Genomic DNA, 23,780 nt, shown 5'->3' on the forward strand with positions numbered 1-23,780 from the left:
AAATTGGATCTATTAGTATATGATTTATTTAGTGTCTAAGTGTGCATGGAACTTGATGGACAGTATTTATTCAACCCAGTGTAACAGTTGAAGCAAGAGTCAGGAATGCGCACTTTTATTATTTATTATATTTGAAATCTAATTAGATTTTGTTGGCAAAAACAAAAGTTCTTGTGTTCATTTCAGGTCTATATAAAATAATATAACATTTGGGCAGAAATATAGAGGCTAAAAGGCCGGCGCTTGAGGTGAGTATGGCAAATATCTCCACACACACAGTGTTTTTGCCTTTGGTGCTCAGATAGGCCGGGATCATTGTGATCCAAACACTGCAGAAGAGCAGCATGCTGAAAGTGATGTACTTGGCCTCATTAAAACTGTCCGGTAAGCTCCGAGCTAAAAATGCTAAAACAAAACTAACAGCTGCCAGAAGCCCCATATACCCAATAACTGAGTAAAAGCCAATAGCTGAGCCCTCATTGCACTGAATGATGATGGTTCCAGGGGAAGTGTGAATGTCCAGTTCCTGAAAGGGAGGAGAAATGGCCAACCAAGTCATGCAGATGATTATTTGAATGGATGAGCAGAACAAGACTACAGAATTGGACAGTTTGACTCCCAGCCATTTTCTCCATGAGCTCCCTGGCTTGGTGGCTTTGAAAGCAACACAAACCATGATAGTCTTGGCCAGGAGAGAAGAGACAGCTATGGAGAAGGTGATTCCAAAAGTGATGATGCGCAGCATGCAGGTTATATCCACAGGGCGACCGAGGAACAGAAACACACTGAGGAAGCTCAGCTTGATGGAGACAAGGAGGAGGAAGCTCAGGCTCCGGTTGTTGGCTCTCACTATGGGGGAGTCCCGGTATTTGATGAAAATTGCCAGTATGAGCACAGTACAAAGGTACAGAACAACAGACAAAGATGGTAAAAATATAGAAATCACATCATTCGTGTAGGATAGAAACTCCTCTGTTCTAGCAATACACTGATTCCTTTGCTCATTGGGCCATTCCATGTCTGGGCATCGGATACAGCTTTCACTGTCTGTGAAGAAACAAATGAAAATATAACATATTTTAACACACTTTTTACTAACAAGATTATAAAAAGCAAGTTTTTCGGACAACTTTGTTCCCTGCTTCAGGGATGGTGTAACACAGACTGGCACAGAGCAAATACATTGTTATAAATTTAACACGTATTTGTAGAAATCATTGACATTGATCAGTCTCCCTGAGCTGAGATGCCTCTGCAGAGGTTAATATAAATAACACCTAGGGGGAGATTTACTAAGGCACGAACGCTTCGAATGCGTCGTCATCGCGATTTTGTCGTATTTTCCGCGACTTTTTCGTCGCCGGCACGAAAAAATCGGATTGGTTTTTCCGCCGTTTACAATCGCTCAATACGAAAAAATCCCGATGGCGATGGAATAGTCATAGAATCTATTAATTTAACCCATAGAAGGTATCACTGCAGATTTTACAGCCTTTCCTGCTCTCCCTGTCATTAAGGGTTTTATATTGTTCTAATAAATATTTGACAGTTTGACATATACATGTTAATTTAATAAGAACATATACTGGATTTGCATTATAGAACCTCTCAAACCTGTTACATTGGAGATCTCTCCCTCGGAACACTGGGCACAACCATAACAGCAGGAATGGGTCCCGGGCTTGGATGCCTTCCTGAAACCAGTTGGGCAGTTGGCTGAGCACTGAGCTCTTGGCTTCTAGGAGACAAATAAAATACACAGAAAGCCTACTGTGATATGAATGGATCTCGACTGACAAATATTACAGAACTGATGAGATATATACAGTACAGGTATAGGACCCATTATCCAGAATGCTCGGGACCAAGGGTATTCCGGATAAGGGGTCTTTCCGTAATTTGGATCTCCATACCTTAAGTCTACTAAAAAATCAATAAACATTAATTAAACCCATTAGGATTGTTTTGCATCCAATAAGGATTATTTATATCTTAGTTGGGATCAAGTACAGGTACTGTTTTATTATTACAGAGAAAAGGGAATCATTTAACCATTAAATAAACCCAATAGGGCTGTTCTGCCCCAATAAGGGGTAATTATATCTTAGTTGGGATCAAGTACAGGTACTGTTTTATTATTACAGAGAAAAGGGAATCATTTAACCATGAAATAAACCCAATAGGGCTGTTCTGCCCCAATAAGGGGTAATTATATCTTAGTTGGGATCAAGTACAGGTACTGTGTTATTATTACAGAGAAAAAGGAAATCAGTTTTAAAAATCTGAATTATTTGATTAAAATGGAGTCTATGGGAGATGGGCTTTCCGTAATTTGGAGCTTTCTGGATAATGGGTTTCCGGATAAGGGATCCCATACCTGTATTAAGTTACCACAATGAAACAGGGATCCAGACTCAGATATAATTAACGGGTTAAAGGTTAAATGGCAGATAAATACCAGGTGAAAGGCTACCATATATATCCCTCTTATTCTGTAACTTTGGTCATTATCTCAGCTTTATAAAGTAGGAAAGATGCTGATGCAGTTTCTTCCCAATAGATAAGCCACAGTAGTGCAAGCTAGAATGCTATATTTATTCTGTAGAATGCATTACCACACCTGATTAAACAACCCTAGAACCTCTCTCTGTTTGAGAGATAGCAGCTGCCATATTAGCTTGGGGTGACATAACTTTTCTCTCCTGCCTGTGTCTCTCTCCTAGTTTTGGGTTCAGGTTACAGCAGAGAGGGGAGGGGGAGAAGGGAGGAGAGAGAAGGCAGGAGGAGAGAGCTTATGCCCGTGCTCGGGAGGTTTGAGCTGAGAGAAGGAAATCTAATATAGAATCCCATATGCAAACAATAGAAGCAAAGGAATGCTGTGTTTCTTTTCACAGAGGACTCAGAGCAGCAGCACTGTGAGTGTAAATGGGTGTATTTCCATAGACCTTTCTGAGAAAGCTGACATGGTTTTAACTTTTTTTCCTCTTTTGAGGCTTGTTTGAAGTATTTCAGTAAGAAGAGTTTCCTAAAGTGCAAAGCACTGCTTAGACATGTAATCATTCAATGATAAACCTTCAGTGATTTAATAAGAACAGATATTATTTGACTGTTTGGTAAAATCTGGGATGTTATCACCTGAGTCCATGCCTGGGAAGAATGTTACTCTTCTTACCTTATCATAAGACCACCCCTGTAGGCAGGGACTAATGTATATACTAATTTCCCTGTGTGAATTTGGTTTGCACTGAAATTAGTTGGTTAGGGTGTATCTGAATACAGAGCTGAATTGTTGTATGACTTGCAGAGAGTATCTCTGGACAAAAGCAACAATACAATACAGGGTTGGACCGGGCTGGTGAGGCACCGGGAAAAAACTCAGTGGGCCCCAGTGGCCCAGACCCAATGCCCGCCAGGTGATCCTCCGGACTGCTGGTCTACCTCCCACGATGCACTGAAGGTAAATTTAATTCATGCAGGCTTCAGGCTGGTGGCCCCTGTGGGGGTAGTGGTGGCCCCAGGGGCTCCAGTAGGTTCTGCACCCTCCAGTCTCAACCTAATACCATATATCAACAGTAAGCAGTAAAGATGTTGCTCCTCCCCTACATACATATTATTATTGAGCCCTGGTCTATGGATGTTATTGCTTAGAAGGAAAGGAAGAGACAGTTTCTCACCTGGCTTTTTTTCCATCTTATGTTTGCTTGAAAAAGTTTTTGCTCTGATGGAGCCAGTGGGTTAAATTCAAAATATTTTGCATTAATTTTTTTTTTTTTATCTTCAATCATGTAGTTATATATCCAATATCGGCTTTTCCACTCTCCATTTTCATCAAAAGTGTAAGGAGCCCCCTGGACTTCATATCTAAGAACGTTTAAGTAGTGATGTAACTAGAAAGGACATGGATTTAGATCCATTAAATACTATAGATTTGTTCATCCATCAGTCGGAGCCTCATATAATATCAATAATAACACAATGACCCACTGGCATACAATGTGAATGTGGTACCTTTATTTAAAAAGGGGTGCTAGGAAGTTATTTGAAACCAGAACATTTTATTCATGACTATCAGATGCTGCTTTTCTCCGCATGGTTTATTAAAAATCACAGCAAACTCATCTAGTACATCTCTTTGAGGTAACTATCAACTGGTTATGAACAGGACAATTCTATTATCTATTCAGACCTTTAGAAACAATGCACCTAGTGCATCTATGTGGTCATATCTGCATTTGGAAAAGGGAATTATTCAATAATAATACACAGGGGGTCATTTACTAAGACACGAATGCTCCAAACGTATTTTCGCCGAATTTTTCGTATGCTTGCACAAAAAAACAGAAAGGTTTTCCCACTGTTTACAATCATTTGGTATGAAAATTTTGTGACTTTCGGATCGCCAATACGATATTATCGTGACTAATACGATTTTTTCGTAAGCATTTTCGTGATATTTGCGATCTTCAGAAATTTTTCCCATTCGGGATTCGATCCAAAACGAATGCGGCTTTAGTCAGCACACCGAACGACCATGGTCTTAAAACATCAACCTTTATTCATTCCCTTTAAAAACACTGAGCCTGACGCGTTTCGTGCACATAAGCACTTAATCATAGGCATTCGGGATTCAAACTCGTGATTTAATGAATCGGCCCCATTGAGTGTTTTAGCATCTGTATTACCTTATAGCAGTTAGAAGATAAGAATAATTGGAGAGGGAGGTGGATTTTTCAACTGCCGCAGTAGATCTGTGCTATCGTGGGTGACTAACCACTCCAAAGTGGCTTTTCACCAGCAACAATAGGAGTCACCAGTTGAAAGCCCCTCACGTTGCTTTCTTTTCTAAACGCAAAGTTTCCTCCTTCAGGTAACTTCACGAGACTTTGGATTAACGAAGCGATACAAAGAGCTTTCCACCCATGACTCCTATTGTTGCCTGTGGAAAGTCATTTTGGAGCAGTTTGTTACCCGCAATAGATCTCAAACCGCTCAGTGGGTTCTTACCCTAAATTATATTGTGCAACAGCTGATAAAATAATAGGCTTAAATATTAGCGGCACATTCAGAGCTCAGTAATTAATAATAATAATAATAATAAGGGAGAGAACCCTGAAAGGCGAAGCTGCAGCACCCTCAACATGAGGACTAGTGTTCAACACAAAGAGAACTGGTGGGAGCAGGATAGTCATTGTCATATCTGTTACCATTCAAGACTGATTGTATGTAGCAGTTTTATGTTATTTACCTGGTACCTGTAATCATAAATAATGTTGTCCAGTTTGGGGCTGAGCTTACTGAGGGACATGTGCATCTTATACATTGCTTGAGAGAGGAGAGTGACTGCAAGGTGCACCCGGGGGGAGTGTAAAGCATTGGCAATATTCCAGATATCCTGAATACGTTCCTCTCCAGTGCAGTTATAGAGGCTACTCTGAGGGTACAAATATTTAAAAAGCTTGTTCTTATATTCATTAGATGAGGAACATAAGTGATACTGCATCCAAAGGTCTTCAAGCAATTTGTCTTTGGGGTATTTGGAAGGATGGATGCTCGCTAGGAAAGCCTTTAGTTCGGGGCTATTTAGTTCATACAGTGAACGCTGCATAAACCCCAAACTCCCATTAACCAAATCTGTGGCAAAATTCATTATGTGTTTGGCTGCCCAGCTAGTAGCGAGGACTAATGTCTTCTCTTTGAGAACATCTTTCAATAGGCTGAACTCTACTATTACTGCTGCAGACACCGTTCCACAAAGTACAATTACACTGGTGGTGGATTTCTGAAACTGCTCCTTATGTTTATTAATAATGTGCTCACGTGATTGAATATTGTAGATATTTATCTTTATTGAGAACTCGATACATATTCCATAGTTAGAGAAATATTTGGTTAGAAGCTGGAATTCTCTGTCTCCGGCATCATCGTCGAATCTAATAACCCCAACCCAGGTCCAACCGAAATGCTTCAGTAGCTCCGTAAGGAGGTAACAATGATGGTGATCACTCTGTACTGTCCTAAAGAAGTACGGGAAGGCGGCTCTGTCCCTCAGTAATGGGTCTGTGGCTCCGTAACTGATCTGAGAAATTGAAATGGTGGTTAAACCTTTTACTGCCAGCCGTTTGGTCAAAGCGGACCATTTTGCACTTTTTCAATTTAGGGGCCTTTCCTTGGGAGTGACTTTTAGTTTACCCAGGAAAACAATCTATAATTTTTTTTAGGACAACCTAAGCTTTCAAAATATGGTAGAATTTTTGTGTAATTCCAATTCTGTAACAAGATATAGGCTTGTAAATGTCTAAAAAATGACAAAAAATCATATTTTCCATAATATAAACACACATACCAGAAAGAAAAAATTTTTTGTGCATGAAAATACAACTGATTTGGAAAGTCCCATGTCTCCTGAACGTGCCAATACCAAATATATATAGTTTTATGGAGATTTCTCAATTGTATAGGTCAAAAACTTCCAGCAGTACACCACTAGTGATGAGCGAATATTTTCGCCAGGTATGGATTTGCAGCAAATTTCTACATTTGCCATAGGCAAATTATTTTGCAAAAATTCAGCATGGAAAAATTTGTTGCACATTTAAAAAATTCACGGTCACGTCAAAATGGGTGCGGCTGCAGCAAAAAAAGACACGCACGATGAAATAAAAATGAATATGACAAAAAAAAATATGTGGGCAACAAAAAAGTCACGCAGCAAAAACATTTTGCATATTTCCCGACGTTTCGTGAATTTTCCGTTCGTTTGGCAAATTTTTCGGCGATGCCAAACAGGACAGATTTGCTCATCACTATATACTTCCAAATTCCCAAAGCACTGCTCCAGAAAGCTGCATACTTTGGATTTCAAGGCCAAAAATTCCACTAACAGAAGGTTTATCCCAGAAAATTATAAATTTTTAGAAAGAACAGATTCTGGGGAATCCAGAATAGATAGAACTGTCTGTTTGCTCCAAACTATCAAGTTGCAATGCTTTCCTAAAGTTATTGGTTTTTATCAAAATGTGTCAATTTTTTGAAAAATCGCTTCAGAGCTTCCAGTCTATTGTATCTTATCTCCTACAGGTCATAAAAAAACCAAATAAAACACCCTAAATATGAATGCCAGGGGTGCACTGAACAGTTTGATGCCCAATATGTATAGGTTTCCCTAAGTATGTGGCATGTAGGGGCCCCAATGGGAACAATGGGATTTCAGCTTCTGCAAAATCAACACATTTACATCATTTTATGTGGAATAAAGATACAAAAAAGTACACTCACCCCAGAAAGTCATATATTTTTGGAAAGTACACATTTCCCCGAATCTAAAATGGGTACCCATGTCTTTCTACTCCAAAGTACTGAACAGTTTGATGCCCTCTGTACACATATATAAATATATATATAAAATCCTTGAGAAAGGTCCTAATAAGGACCGAAACATTGGTTTTAACAATATATCTACAATAAAAAATTTTTGATAAAACATTGAAGGGTGTGCTGGCCACAGATGATTATTTTCTATACAGACATAATTTTGGCTAGCACCCCGCAGAATATTGAGCCTTGGAGTGTGGACACCATTTGGATTGAAAAATAAATATATATATATATATATATATATATATAAATATACCTTGTGAACACTAATTTTATGGCTTACCTTTACCTAATTCATAAACACATGGCAGTTTTATGTGGGGATAGAAGCTGCAGAAATGTGAGCTGACCCCTGAAAACCATATATTTTTGGAAAGTACACGTTCTGACAAATCCAAAATGGGTAAAGAAGCCTTTCTACACCAAAGTACCCATCTGGAAAGCTTTCCTAAATTTAGTGGTTTTTATGACTTTTCTGAAAAAGGCCTAAAATGTTGCAATTTGCCACTGGGGGATTTTATGTTTTCCTTTATACAGAACTTAAGGGCCATCGATTTTTTTTTTAAACTTGAATCAAATTTTTAGCACAAAGTGAAAAAAACGCTGCATCTTTTCTGAGATTTACTATGTGTCTAAATGGCTAAAAATCCAAATTCGACAATTCACCAGGTTAAAATTACTTAGTGTATGTAGAAGTCAATGGCAAAGGTCCCTTCCCTTTCCTTGAAGTTCTTTCTTTTGGCTCAAAACTTTCGAGATTTGGGTTTTCTATGAAAATCCAGACTTTCTCAAATTGTCACAGCCACAATTTGGGATTTTTCTTGCAGTGACTTTTCTTTGCAACTTTTTTAGTAAATATTAGACATTTGTGAAAACGAGTTTGAAAATAAGAAAAACGAGAAATTATCGAGTTTAATCATTGTAGCTCACAGGCTCATAATATGTATTACACTTGTCTGAAAATGGGTTAAAGACACAATGTTTTATTCACCTGGGAATACCCATACAGAGTCAGTATCTGGGCTATGGGTACAGTTGTCTCTGAGGTGAGATCCCCAATAAACCCAGCAATGTTTCTCTTTCCCACACAGGAGTAATTGGGAACTGGCTCCCTGGTACCAGATAATATCTGTAATACGCTCCTCACTGCCTTCCGGGGGTCCCCACAGGAATCATATATATGGTACCCCAGGGTCAGGTTTGGGAAAAAGGCTCTGTTATTGTTTGTTTGTTCAATAAAATAATGAAAATCTATGAACTGTCGGTAATGCTCAGGCACAATTCTAGGAAAAATAATGAAAAAAAAAATCACATTTTAATGATTTACTGTTATGTCCTATTGACTAAAAGGCTACTGTTATATCTATTAAGTACAGAAAAAGAGGAGCAAAGAAGAAATGGGATAGAATAGGGATACGGATAATGGAAGGCAGATTGGAGAGCGAAAAAGAGTAGAGGGATAGGGTACATAAGAGGCATAGGGGAAAAACAGAGAAGAAAGGGAAGGGGATATAGTGGAAGTTCTCAACCTGTGGGTCGGGACCCCTTTGGGGGTCGAACGACCCTTTCACAGGGGTCGCCTAAGACCATTGGAAAACACATATTTCTGATGGTTTTAGGAATAATTTTATGGTTGGGGGTCACCACAACATGAGGAACTGTATTAAAGGGTCGCGGCATTAGGAAGGTTGATAACCACTAGGATATAGAAATCAATATATCTGTTTAAAAAGGTCACACTTTGCAAATATTAGTTTGTTATTGTTACTATTTCCCTTTATCTGAAATATGTAAAGGTGTGAACACCATAGATAAAACTATGGCACATAGGGATTCCCCTGTACTAAGCACAATTCAGCAGGAACAGCCCCCTAAGTTTGCCCATAGCCTGTACAGAGAGATACCATAAAACTATGGCACATAGGGATTCCCCTGTACTAAGCACAATTCAGCAGGAACAGCCCCCTAAGTTTGCCCATAGCCTGTACAGAGAGATACCATAAAACTATGGCAGCATAAGGATTCCCCTGTACTAAGCACAATTCAGCAGGAACAGCCCCCTAAGTTTGTTCATGGGATCTCTCTTTATTGTGAAAGACAATTAGTCTTTCAGGGTTATTGCAAATACTCACACAGTGGAGATAGCCGTTAGAAGCACTGAGATTAGAAAGAGATGGTGTCCACCAGTTTATCCCACCTCTACAGAGTGTGGGCAGGGTAAAGACAGCCAAACAGCACAGCACCACTGTGGAGAGAAGTCTGGACAAGTATCTCAGGTCCTCAGGATGTGTACTTTAGCTGTTAAGGATCCCAACCAGCCAACTATGGATCAGGGATAGAAACTAACCTGCATCTTAACTGTGGTCCTGGACTAAGGCAACAGTGCCTGTAAGGAAGGGTACTTCCCAGACAACCCCTCCTGGTTGGAGCCAGAAACTGCTCTTTCTATCTAATCTCACTGTCTCACTTTCCTAGAAAGTGCTCTTAGGATGTTCTGCTATGCTAACTATTCCTCGTTCACGGGGTCCCTGTTTCCCTACTTTCACTAGAGTCAGATATTTCTCTAGGGTATAATGGCTTAATGGGGCCCTTTTGATCCCAGGATACCTTTGCTTATTAGAGGGCAAAGGGAGTGGCCTACCTATGAACCAATAAGGTACAGAATGCTAATATCAAACTAGACACATGGGTCTTTGCCCAGTAACAGGATAAAGAAGGAAATGGTAGGGTTTAAAGCCATAGGGGCATATTAACCCTATGGGTCCTTACATTGAATATGCCCTTTTGTTGGCAATACATATAGTGAAGTACTGGGTAAATCCTTCCTACCAAAGGGAATGTAAATTTTGTGTTTCCTCAATGTACAGTTTTTGTATTGCATGAGTTGGCCTGATAAAAGTTTTGCAGTGAAATGCATTGGACATGACAAAACATACAAAGAAAAAAACACAGATAAAATCCAATGCATTTAGCTAAAAATCTTGCCATTTGACAATTTTTTTAGGTCTCTCCAAAAACAAGCAGTTTTTTCCCAGAACCTTTCTATCAATCCCATCAGATTAGTAGCTACTTTGCACCACTGGAAATACCATATATTCTCCTTCTGAAAGTCCAAAGAGGGCAAAGGGACCCTACCTGGCAGATAACAGATAGCAGTGTAAATTCTAAGCCTGAGATCTGCAGAAAAATTAAAAATAAATAAATTCTATATATATACAATCCATAAATTTTCAGCACACCAAACTTGTACCACAAATTACCTGGGTGCTACCTCCATGTATCCAATTATCCAAAAGTCCAAACGTATTGGGTGCACACCAGGATCTTTTAAGAATAAAACATTACTTTTATTTAATCATACTAATAAAACAGGCCAACGTTTTGGTCTCCACCTAAGACCTTTATCAAGCCTTCATAAAGGTCTTAGGTGGAGACCAAAACGTTGGCCTGTTTTATCAGTATGATTAAATAAAAGTAATGTTTTTAATACAGCTAATGTGCGCATAAAGACTATTAACCCTTTAAGTGCCAGCCGAATTCGTCATTTCAGTTCCCCCCAGTGCCAGACGTTTTTTAAGCATTTTGTACTCATTCACTTTAAAAATGTTTTTTGGTAGGAAAACCTCCATGAAACTAGGGAAATTATATATTGTTTTTTTCGTCACTAATTGGGCTTCGACATACATACCAAATTTTATAATTTTTCTGGAGATATGATGTGTATTTTGGGTGAAATATGTAAAAAAAAAATAAAATTATGAAAAATTTCTGTATATTTTGAGTTTTTTTTCCATAGAAAAGTTAATTTTACACACTTTTTTTTGTTGTTTGTAAAAGCCCTGATACTCCCAAGTCCAACGATACCAAATATGTGGTGGTACCCCACAGTTCCTGTCCAGAAGTAACCCCCAAACTAAAGCAATACTTAGTACAATATCACACCAGAACAAAGCGGAAAAGCGCTTGTAACAGTTGATCCAGCATAACTTATATGTAAATCTAGAATATCCCCTCATGTTTGGTATCTTTAGAAACTACAGACCTTCAGGTTTCCAGGTGCAATGTAGTTTTCACTCAAAAGCCAAATACCTTTTGTCAGTGCATTGTGAAATTTGGAACTTTTTTTGACATTTTTTTTTTTTTCTAAAACGTAAACTTGGACGCATGATCAAATGTGGATTTGACAAAAAAAAATCTCATAAAAATTTTCTAACAAAGGCAAATTTGAAAGACAAACTTCTCCTGAATAAAATGATGCCCCATATGTATGGGTGCACATAAAGACATGGGCATCAAACACTCCAAAGCAGGGGCAATGCACAAGGGCAATTACAGCTAAAAATGTGGGTGCTGTGCTCCATGTGCACTACCTGCAGTTTTTCAGTGTTAACCCCCCCTACTTGTGAAATAACCCCCACAAACTATATATGTCTGAAAAGTGCACACCTTCAGCTATTCAGAAACGCCACTCTCCTCTTTCTACATGGAAAATTGTGGCCGCAGTCCCTTGCAGAAGTCAGCGCTTTGGTCAGAAATCAAGAAAAAAACAGATACAAACCTAGATTTCTCCCCAAAATCTCCATGGCAACTACCAAAAACTTACTAAACATCAATCTGCAAGTTCCCCTGAATAAAACGATACCCCATATGTATGGGTGCACATAAAGACGTGGCCACCAAATGCCCCAAAACAGGGGCAATGCATAAGGGCAATTTCAGTTGAAATTTTGGGGGCTGCGCTCTATGTGCACTTCCTGCAGTTTTTCAGTGTTAACCCCCCCTACCTGTGAAATAACCCCCACAATCTATATATTTCTGAAAAGTGCACACCTTCAGCTATTCAGAGACACCACTCTCCTCTTTCTACATGGAAAATTGTGGCCGCAGTCCCTTGCAGAAGTCAGCGCTTTGGTCAGAAATCAAGAAAAAAACAGATACAAACCTAGATTTCTCCCCAAAATCTCCATGGCAACTACTAAAAACTTACTAAACATCAATCTGCAAGTTCCCCTGAATAAAACGATACCCCATATGTATGGGTGCACATAAAGACGTGGCCACCAAATGCCCCAAAACAGGGGCAATGCATAAGGGCAATTTCAGTTGAAATTTTGGGGGCTGCACTCTATGTGCACTTCCTGCAGTTTTTCAGTGTTAACCCCCCCTACCTGTAAAATAACCCCCACAAACTATATATTTCTGAAAAGTGCACACCTTCAGCTATTCAGAAACACCACTCTCCTCTTTCTACATGGAAAATTGTGGCCGCAGTCCCTTGCAGAAGTCAGCGCTTTGGTCAGAAATCAAGAAAAAAACAGATACAAACCTAGATTTCTCCCCAAAATCTCCATGGCAACTACTAAAAACTTACTAAACATCAATCTGCAAGTTCCCCTGAATAAAACGATACCCCATATGTATGGGTGCACATAAAGACGTGGCCACCAAATGCCCCAAAACAGGGGCAATGCATAAGGGCAATTTCAGTTGAAATTTTGGGGGCTGCGCTCTATGTGCACTTCCTGCAGTTTTTCAGTGTTAACCCCCCCTACCTGTAAAATAACCCCCACAAACTATATATTTCTGAAAAGTGCACACCTTCAGCTATTCAGAGACACCACTCTCCTCTTTCTACATGGAAAATTGTGGCCGCAGTCCCTTGCAGAAGTCAGCACTTTGGTCAGAAATCAAGAAAAAAACAGATACAAACCTAGATTTCTCCCCAAAATCTCCATGGCAACTACTAAAAACTTACTAAACATCAATCTGCAAGTTCCCCTGAATAAAACGATACCCCATATGTATGGGTGCACATAAAGACGTGGCCACCAAATGCCCCAAAACAGGGGCAATGCATAAGGGCAATTTCAGTTGAAATTTTGGGGGCTGCGCTCTATGTGCACTTCCTGCAGTTTTTCAGTGTTAACCCCCCCCTACCTGTAAAATAACCCCCACAAACTATATATTTCTGAAAAGTGCACACCTTCAGCTATTCAGAGACGCCACTCTCCTCTTTCTACATGGAAAATTGTGGCCGCAGTCCCTTGCAGAAGTCAGCACTTTGGTCAGAAATCAAGAAAAAAACAGATACAAACCTAGATTTCTCCCCAAAATCTCCATGGCAACTACTAAAAACTTACTAAACATCAATCTGCAAGTTCCCCTGAATAAAACGATACCCCATATGTATGGGTGCACATAAAGACGTGGCCACCAAATGCCCCAAAACAGGGGCAATGCATAAGGGCAATTTCAGTTGAAATTTTGGGGGCTGCACTCTATGTGCACTTCCTGCAGTTTTTCAGTGTTAACCCCCCCTACCTGTAAAATAACCCCCACAAACTATATATTTCTGAAAAGTGCACACCTTCAGCTATTCAGAAACACCACTCTCCTCTTTCTACATAGAAAATTGTGGCCGCAGTCCCTTGCAGAAGTCAGCGCTTTGGTCAGAAATCAAGAAAAAAACAGATACAAACCTAGATTTCTCCCCAAAATCTCCATGGCAACTACCAAAAACTTACTAAACATCAATCTGCAAGTTCCCCTGAATAAAACGATACCCCATATGTATGGGTGCACATAAAGACGTGGCCACCAAATGCCCCAAAACAGGGGCAATGCATAAGGGCAATTTCAGTTGAAATTTTGGGGGCTGCGCTCTATGTGCACTTCCTGCAGTTTTTCAGTGTTAACCCCCCTTACCTGTAAAATAACCCCCACAAACTATATATTTCTGAAAAGTGCACACCTTCAGCTATTCAGAGACACCACTCTCCTCTTTCTACATGGAAAATTGTGGCCGCAGTCCCTTGCAGAAGTCAGCACTTTGGTCAGAAATCAAGAAAAAAACAGATACAAACCTAGATTTCTCCCCAAAATCTCCATGGCAACTACTAAAAACTTACTAAACATCAATCTGCAAGTTCCCCTGAATAAAACGATACCCCATATGTATGGGTGCACATAAAGACGTGGCCACCAAATGCCCCAAAACAGGGGCAATGCATAAGGGCAATTTCAGTTGAAATTTTGGGGGCTGCGCTCTATGTGCCAAAAACTTACTAAACATCAATCTGCTAGTTCCCCTGAATAAAACGATACCCCATATGTATGGGTGCACATAAAGACGTGGCCACCAAATGCCCCAAAACAGGGGCAATGCATTACAATGGGGCTGCAATTTATGTGCACATCTCAAAGTTTTTCAGACAAAATTGCCCCTTACCTGTGAAAAAACCCATATAAACTATACATTGATTAAAAATAGACAACTTCAGCTATTCAGAGACACCACTCTCCTCTTTCTACATGGAAAATTGTGGCCGTGGTCCCTTGCAGAAGTCAGCGCTTTGGTCAGAAATCAAGGAAAAACCAGATACAAACCTAGATTTCTCCCCAAAATCTCCATGGCAACTACCAAAAACTTACTAAACATCAATCTGCAAGTTCCCCTGAATAAAACGATATGCCATATGTATGGGTGCACATAAAGATGCAGCCACCAAATGCCCCAAAACAGGGGCAATGCATAATAATGGGGCTGCAATTTATGTGCACATCTCAAAGTTTTTCAGACAAAATTGCCCCTTACCTGTGAAAAAACCCATATAAACTATACATTGAAATAGACAACTTCAGCTATTTAGAAACACCATTCTTGGTTTTCTACAGGCAAAATTGTGGATGCAGTTCCCTATACAAGCTGGACTTTAGTCTGAAAAAAAATATAAAGTTAGATTTCTCCCCAAAATCTCAATGGCAACTATCAAAAAACTTGCTCAGTATCAATTAGCAAGTTACCCTGAATAAAATTACACCCCATATGTCTGGTTGCACATAAGTACATGGCCGCCAAACCTGAAAATGCATAATATTGGGGCTGCACTCTATGCACCCCTTGCAGTTTTTTAACTTTAACCCCCCCCCAAATAAACCCCTAAATTGTACTTTACTCACCTATTTCAGTTTAGCGGAGCATCTTTGATTTGAGTTCCATCTTTCCTGTGGTGTTATGATACCAGTTTTTTGCTTCTTCCTACACTACTTTAGAAATGACAAAATCTGCACCACATTTAGAAGGATATTTGCCAAAAAAATCCATAGTAATTTGGCCCATAAATGATGCAAGTGTCCTTAGAAGTTGCACTAAAGGTGCCAACAATAAAGCTTGGGGCATTAGCATCAGAGATAAAATTATGTGCACCATTACGTGCCGTGCAGCAGTCACCAGTGGCACACCAGTATTACGCAAAGTTTTTATATTTAGAGAGCCACTGCAACTTGTGTAACCTAACCAGAACATACAGTAGATATTCAATTTGTACTACAAGCACAAAAAACCGTAATGTATCTGTCATCCTGTGCTCAAGAACCTTTGCAAAAAACTTAAGGCCTACACTTACAGTAGTTAAATGCTGCCCAGAAATACAAAGTATATAATACAAAACTATGCACAGATAACTGCGCTGACAGGCATGCTTTTGAGGTGCCAGTAAAAGGACTTGTGGCATCAGCTTTAGAGATAAAAACATCTCATTGATTCATCACACACCACAAGTTTTATCATGCGCCCTGTCAGTCACCCAGCACCTCAGTTCGCTATACCAACAGCACAATACAAGTCCTACCCCATAACCAAAGAAACACTGCAACTAGCCTGAATAACCATAGCTCAAACACAAAAATCTGAATGCCCAAGAACAAGTCTAAACAACCACAAGCTACAAGCACACACTGTTTTTCTGACAACCTGTGCAAAAAACAAAATCACATACCATAAAACCCTACTTTACTAAAAAAAAAAAAACTTTTGCCAATAATATGACACACCTTACCAAACTTTTCATCACATATATCTATAACCTAGTTATAAGTAAAGTACGGACCTGCCAGAATAGATAAACTCAATAAATAAAAAACAGCGTCACTTTGCCAGCACAGCTAAGTTTGGAGGCCTGCAACCTTGTGCATAAAAACCTAGAACATGCCAAGTCCACTATTCTGATATGCTAAATCCTTATTCCACCAACAAACCCAGAGAACCATAACCTACCTATAAAAACACAAAATTCAAGTCCTCTCATAGTGTACCACAGTATGGTACACTTCAAAACATGGGTGGAAACACAAAGCAGGCTTGCTAGGACACTTGGGACAATAATACCGGACATCTCGCCTAACACCCTTGGAACGGCAAACCTTACATTTTCTCTGGGCATATCTTTTATTAGGTGTTGGTGGAATTTGTGCTATAAAATGCTTACCCACCATTCGGGCAACATTGTCATTACCTGGCATGTCAGGAACCTCCTCTACATCACCAAACAACAAGGCAGGGAGCAACTGCAGCAAATAATTATAATAAGACAATCTGGGGCCTGGTACTGCCGCCTTGTAAACGACATAAGAATTATAAAGGGCCATTTGGATCATATAAATTGCTGCTTTTTTGTACCAGGCCCTGGTTTTTCGGGTGGCATTATAATAATGTTGTATTTGGTCGGATTTATCAACACCACCCATATGCTTACTATATTCTTTACTACACAGGGGCTTTGTTTTTGAGGGCCTACCGCCACTTCTGTGTTGGACAATCATGGTCTCATCGTGGATAGTAGTAAGCATAAGAACAACTTTGGTGTCTGAATATTTTATGGCCAAGAGCTCATTGCTTCTTAGAGCATGTACTTCTCCACGCTTCAGTTTCTTATCCAGCAATTCCCTGGGCAGTCCTTTGCGGTTACGGTGGACTGTGCCGCAGGCTGGGGTGTCCAAAGAATTTAGGGCTCTAAATAAAGGGATGCCTGTGTAAAAGTTATCCACGTATAAGTGGTAACCTCGGCCCAGCAGGGAGTTATGAGCTCCCAAACAATTTTACCACTGGTAGTCAAGTCAGTGGGACAACCGGGGGGGTCCAAATTAGTGTCCTTTCCCTCATACAGCATGAAATAACTAGTGTAGCCCGTGCTGCTTTCACAGAGTTTGTAAAATTTAATCCCATAGCGAGAACGCTTACTAGGGATATATTGGCAAAATTTTAGGCGCCCTTTGAAGAGCAAAAGGGACTCATCTACACAGACATTTTGGGAGGGGGTGTAAACCTCTGCGAAGCGCTGAGACAGGCTATCTATAAGGGGCCTCAATTTATAAAGCCTGTCATAACCGGGCTCATTAGGGGCAACAGCCGTTGTGTTGTCGTTAAAGTGAAGAAACCGCAATAAAAGGACTGTATTGGTATCCCAGTAGGAAGCTAAAGAATTACGTTCTACGAGTCCCATTGCCAATGTAAGAGCCAGGAATCTTTTTATTTCGTTTATATTTGTGGGATACCATGCCTGGGTTCTTGAAAAACCCGGTAAAGGGTTGCTGGCAAGATACTGCTCAGCATACAAATTTGTGTAACGGACCATGTCCTGTAGGATGGCCTCTGTAATATAGAGATTAAAAAAATCTATAATTTCAAAATTAGTGGTGTCCACACTGAGGCCAGGGACTGCAGTGAAAGGGGGAATTTCAGGGACATAATTACAGGGAGGCCCCCACGCAGGCTCTCCAACTGCTGCATCAGTGCTACCCTCACCCTCTTCTACATCCATGGGTACATCTTGGGCACTACCACCAGCCTCTGCCTCTTCAGCAGTAAGCGTGCCACCACTACTAAACTCTGCGCTAACCGTGTCACTATCCTCTATCTCTGATTCCTCAGTAGAGTGGTCAGATGGCACATACTCAGACCCAGAATCGCTAAATTCTTCTGAGCTGGAGTCCATGCAATACCTAGCAGCTTCCTCTGTGCTGTAAAACCGTTTGGCCATTGTGCCAGAAATATACAGACAACTACAAATCTAGCAATCAGCAGGCAAAGTCAAAACAAGCAAGCAAAAAAAAAAAAAAAAAGCAAGACAACACTTGTAATGATGTAATAATGTAATAGGAGAACACTTGTAATAGGAGAAGCTAGAAAAAAAAAACTCACTGTAACCTTTTGATAAACTCAAGCCAGCAAGAGATGACCAGGAGTTAACCTTTGGCAATAGAAACTACCAGAACAATCTGAACTTAGCACCTCTGGACCTTTCTAGAACAACTGAAATCAAATGGAATAAAACCACTAAAAGCAATCAAAGAACAATAATTGCAATGAAATCAGTGGTCAGAGCCCTGGATCCACTAATGTCACTGCAAAAGCAACCTTTTTTGGGGCACTAAACACACAATAAAGAACAATGCAAAGATAAAACACCATAAAATCAGTAAAACCCAATAAAACCACCTAAACCAACAGAAGAACAATAATTGCAATGAAATTGGTGGTCAGAGCCCTGGATCCACCTATGTCACTGCAAAAGCAACCTTTTTTGGGGCACTAAACACACAATAAAGAACAATGCAAAGATAAAACACCATAAAATCAGTAAAACCGAATAAAACCACCTAAACCAACAGAAGAACAATAATTGCAATGAAATCGGTGGTCAGAGCCCTGGATCCACCAATGTCACTGCAAAAGCAACCTTTTTTGGGGCACTAAACACACAATAAAGAACAATGCAAAGATAAAACACCATAAAATTACTTTCACTATCTTCACAAGTTATCATCTATCTATCTGTAACTTCCTAATTTATTGCTTGTGATCACTTCTCTCTGATCTATCAGTATAAATGTTGTGCCATTTCAGTTCTCATTTGTATTTTGCCTGATGAAGGGGCCTTAGAGCTCTGAAAGCTTGCAATGTATTTTTATTGTTAGCCAATATAGGTATCATTTCTACAATACTCTTGTATTTGTATTTTGTTGTTTTTTTTATTATTATTTTTGACACTGGCTAACACGGTACTACAGTTTTTGTTTTGTGATTAACATGGAAGATACCACAATGTACCGCATACAGATGAGACTTAAAACCCTCCTGAAGAAACTGGCTCAACTGGACAGTGACATTTTCTTTTTAACAAAGTGCAAAAAAGAAAACCTGATTCCAAAAGGACTCCAAATCAAAAATCCTACTCAGAATACCTACAACAGCCACTTTGCACATAAATTATGCTTCAGAACTGCAGAAAGACTTCGAAATCACCTTATCAAAATATCCTACAATAACAAGAAGAGCATTCAAGATGAAATCATTCTATTGAATGGTAATCCATATGGACCGATTGCAGACAACATCAAACAGGCACTGCAACAATTTTACAAAAGTCTACAACATCATCTGATCCAAAACAAAAGAAAGAAACTGGACAGACTGAGACTAAAGGCAGGCTTGACTGTGCACCCACCAAGGAAACAAAACACGCTGTCCAACACTGACTGCTCCGTGATTAACCTCTCCAAATATAAACCTAGTGCAGTGGAACTCAAAGTACTCTCAAAAGGACTGACATTCTGCCCTACAAAAAGCCTTGATAAAACAGAGCTCTGCAGTGACATGGAGGAATTTTTCCGGAGATTACGACTCAAAGAATTCTTCCATGATAGACCAAATATAACACCAGAGGACAACCCAGAGAATCATTTAATCAAAACAAAAAAGAAGAGCAACTGGACCCCACAACCAGGACAAAACCCGAAACTGGACCAATACATTGATTGCTTCAGAAACAGAGTTAAATCTAATATTCTGGCCAAACAAAGGAAGTTGACTCACAATATTAGTATCCAGGAGAAACGGGCTATACGGGCTTTGAAAACCAACAAAGACTTGATAATAAAACCAGCTGATAAAGGGGGTGCCGTGGTAATAATGGACACTACCAATTATATAAAAGAAGCCAATAGACAATTGTCTAACACCACATATTATGAAAGGTTAGAAGAGGATCCAACTCATAAATATACAAAGAAACTTAAACAGGTCATCAGGAGCTTCTCCCCCCCACAGACACACTTAATGGATTTGATGCCAGTTAACCCCAGAATTGGTACTTTTTACCCAGGACGACCCATCATCTCTGGTATTGGAACATTAACTGAGGGCATATCTGGCTGGGTAGAAAACATTCTGAAGCCAATTGTCAAGAGAACACCCAGTTTTATACAGGACACTACTGACCTTCTAAACAAACTGGCTACCATAGGTCCACTTCCAAAGGGCACCATCCTAGCTACCATGGATGTGGAGTCTCTTTATACCAACATCCCACATGAAGATGGTATTGCAGCCTGCCAGTATTTCCTTGAAAAATCTCATATGTCCACAATGCCAACTCTACAACTAATCAGATTTATACTAACACACAACTACTTCTCATTTGGAGATGCCATATACCTCCAACTGATGGGAAGTGCTATGGGAAGCAAAATGGCACCTCAGTATGCAAACTTGTTTATGGCCCAGTTAGAAGAAAATTTCCTGGCTTCCTGCAACACCAGACCGTTGACCTATTTACGGTATATAGATGACATACTTATAATATGGACAGCATCAGAAAAGGAGCTATTGACATTCCACCAAAGATTCAACCAATTTCATCCCACGATTAACCTTACCCTCAACCACTCCTCTTCACACATCAATTTCCTGGATACCACTATCTACATCAAGAATGGAATCATACAGACATCCCTATACCAAAAACCAACAGGCCGTCCAGCATATCTTAGGTGGGATAGTTTCCATCCACATCACATTAAAAAATCAATTGTTTTTAGCCAGGCTCTTAGATACAACCGGATTTGCTCAAATCCTGATGAAAGAAATAAACATCTCCATTCCTTACGGAAAACTTTTGTTAATCAGGGCTACCATCCACAGGTTATTGATGATCAAATCCATAGAGCAACTCAAATACCCAGAGACACACTCTTGGATTACAAACAAAAAATAGAAATCAACAGGGTACCAATTGTAGTCACCTACAACCCACAGCTGAACATTATAAGAAAAATAGCCAGGGACCTGCAGCCCATGCTCCATACAGATACCAGACTAAAGGAGATATTCCCTGAACTACCCCTTCTGTCCTATAGACAACCTCCCAGTCTGAGGAAAATGATTGTTAGAAGTGCTCTTCCCCAAACAACTAAAGCAGGTACATTTCCCTGCAACAGCAAAAGATGTGAGACTTGCAAATACATCCTGTGCAAAGATCAAATTGCAATACCGAATACACAAAAAGTCTACACCATTCGGGACTGCTATTCATGTGCTTCCTCCAATGTTGTGTACTTGATCATATGTACTAAGTGCCCTACAGGAGGAATGTACATTGGAGAAACAGGGCAAAAACTGCGCACAAGGATGAACCATCACAGACATAAGATCAAAACCAAAGCATGTGATACACCAGTGGGACAACACTTCTGCCATCAGGACCACAGGCTTCAGGACATGAAGGTGTTAATTCTAAAAGGGAACTTTGGATCTGAACGAGAAAGGAAGATCTATGAATTCAAATGTATGGAGTTATTTAACACATTAAGACAGGGCCTTAATTTGGGGTCAGGTTTCATGTCACACTATCTGATCTGACTGAATCCAGACCCCTGGACTATTTACAACCCACCCTAATAAACCTTAATTACTTTCACTATCTTCACAAGTTATCTCTATCTATCTGTAACTTGCTAATTTATTGCTTGTAACACTTCTCTCTGATCTATCAGTATAAATGTTGTGCCATTTCAGTTCTCATTTGTATTTTGCCTGATGAAGGGGCCTTAGAGCTCTGAAAGCTTGCAATGTATTTTTATTGTTAGCCAATATAGGTATCATTTCTACAATACTCTTGTATTTGTATTTTGTTGTTTTTTTTATTATTATACATAAAATCAGTAAAACCGAATAAAACCACCTAAACCAACAGAAGAACAATAATTGCAATGAAATCGGTGGCCAGAGCCCTGGATCCACCAACGTCACTGCAAATTCAGCACCCAATAGCAATACAAAAGTTACAGTGCAATAAAAACAGAAATCAATTCTGAAAATGCCAAAAAAAACACTAAAATGCAACCAAATAAATCAGATAATTATAGAGCAAGATCAGAAATAAAGTTTTAGTAAAAAAAAAGACTGCCAAAGAAAGCAAAGAAAGAAAGAAAAGAAAAGAAAGAAAGTTTTTTTTTTTTTTTTTTCTAAGTGTAAGTGTGTGTGTAAGTGTCTGTGTGTGCTTTGGAAAGTTGTAAATAAGTGTGTATGTGTGTAAAAGTGTAATAATGACAAAGATAGAAGAAGAAATGGAAAAAAAAATAAAAATTTTTTAGACAGTTGAGATAAAATAAGCAAAATAAACAGTGGTTAGAGAGTTGTAGTTCAGCTCACACAATGCAGGCAGGCAATCAGGGCGACCAATCCAGCAGGAAGGCAGCAGGAAGGCAGCAGGGGGGCTCCAGCAGTCACACGTGCACAGCAGGAGTGAAGAGGCGACGCGGGGGCGGCGACATTTAAAGGGACAGCAGTGGACACGTCATCAATGCGTGTCCACTGCTGTCATTGGCTAAGGGACCGGATCGGTGCGGCTGGGCGACCAAATTGGTGAGTATGACCTTACTTGCTCGTTGCCTAGGGGGTTGTGCAGGCTTTACAAGCGCTGCGCTGCTTTAAAAGCGAGCGCAGCGCTTGTAAACCCGATAGTGCCATAGGACGTAGATTCTACGTTCTATGGCACTTTGGTCCTTTAGTGCCTAGGACGTAGAATCTACGTCCTATGGCACTAAAAAGGTTAAGCATCCTGGATGCACTGGATAGTATTTAGGATCTTATACCCAAATTTTTATTTTGTTTTGTAGGTGATTCTGTTGGTGGGGAATGTGACTTACTCCATACACAGCATCCTGATAGAATTATCTTCTGGGTGTTCTAGAAGTCTCACATAGGAGTTCACAGTTAATACCCCTCCGATCATGATGTCTCCTTCCTGAATATATTCATATTCCTCATATAATTTCATGATCACCAGCTGACAAGCCAAATTCTTGTGCTGGAATTCAGCCCTGTAGGTTCTAGTCCAAAGCAGCATTAAAGAGATCAGCAGTTTTAAATTATAAGGAGCCATGTCTCCTGAACTTTAGCCTCCAAATATCAACGTATCCCCCAATAAAATTAGTAACCTAGAAGCCAGCAGACAATATGGTAGAGCACCATGTGAGATCCAGGGTTGGGGTGCAATCTTTCCTCTCTAGAACAGAAGGGGCCCGGCTCATCCAACCCTCATTTTATAGAGAGCAGAGAGAGGATTTGCCCCAGTAACAGTCAGTGGCACAGAGAGACACAGGGGCCCCAGGGTTGGGCTGTGTGTGTAGAACAGAGTAAGGGGCCCGGCTCATCCAACCCTCATTTTATAGAGAGCAGAGAGAGGATTTGCCCCAGTAACAGTCAGTAGCACAGAGAGACACAGGGGCCCCAGGGTTGGGCTGTGTGTGTAGAACAGAGTAAGGGGCCCGGCTCATCCAACCCTCAT

General features: G+C 40.0%; 1 protein-coding gene across 1 annotated transcript; it reads right to left on the minus strand.

Moving 5' to 3' along the window:
* Positions 1–142: 142 nt before the first annotated feature.
* LOC116408378 (vomeronasal type-2 receptor 26-like) lies at positions 143–23,375 on the minus strand. Its single transcript, XM_031895152.1, has 5 exons — positions 23,140–23,375; positions 8,366–8,657; positions 5,246–6,076; positions 1,615–1,738; positions 143–1,047 (listed from the first exon to the last, which is right to left on the minus strand). Exons 1-5 carry the CDS (start codon positions 23,373–23,375, stop codon positions 143–145), a joined length of 2,388 nt encoding a protein of 795 aa, XP_031751012.1.
* Positions 23,376–23,780: the final 405 nt, after the last annotated feature.

The sequence above is a fragment of the Xenopus tropicalis genome, chromosome 1, assembly GCF_000004195.4.
Source record: "Xenopus tropicalis strain Nigerian chromosome 1, UCB_Xtro_10.0, whole genome shotgun sequence".
Lineage (NCBI taxonomy): Eukaryota > Metazoa > Chordata > Amphibia > Anura > Pipidae > Xenopus > Xenopus tropicalis.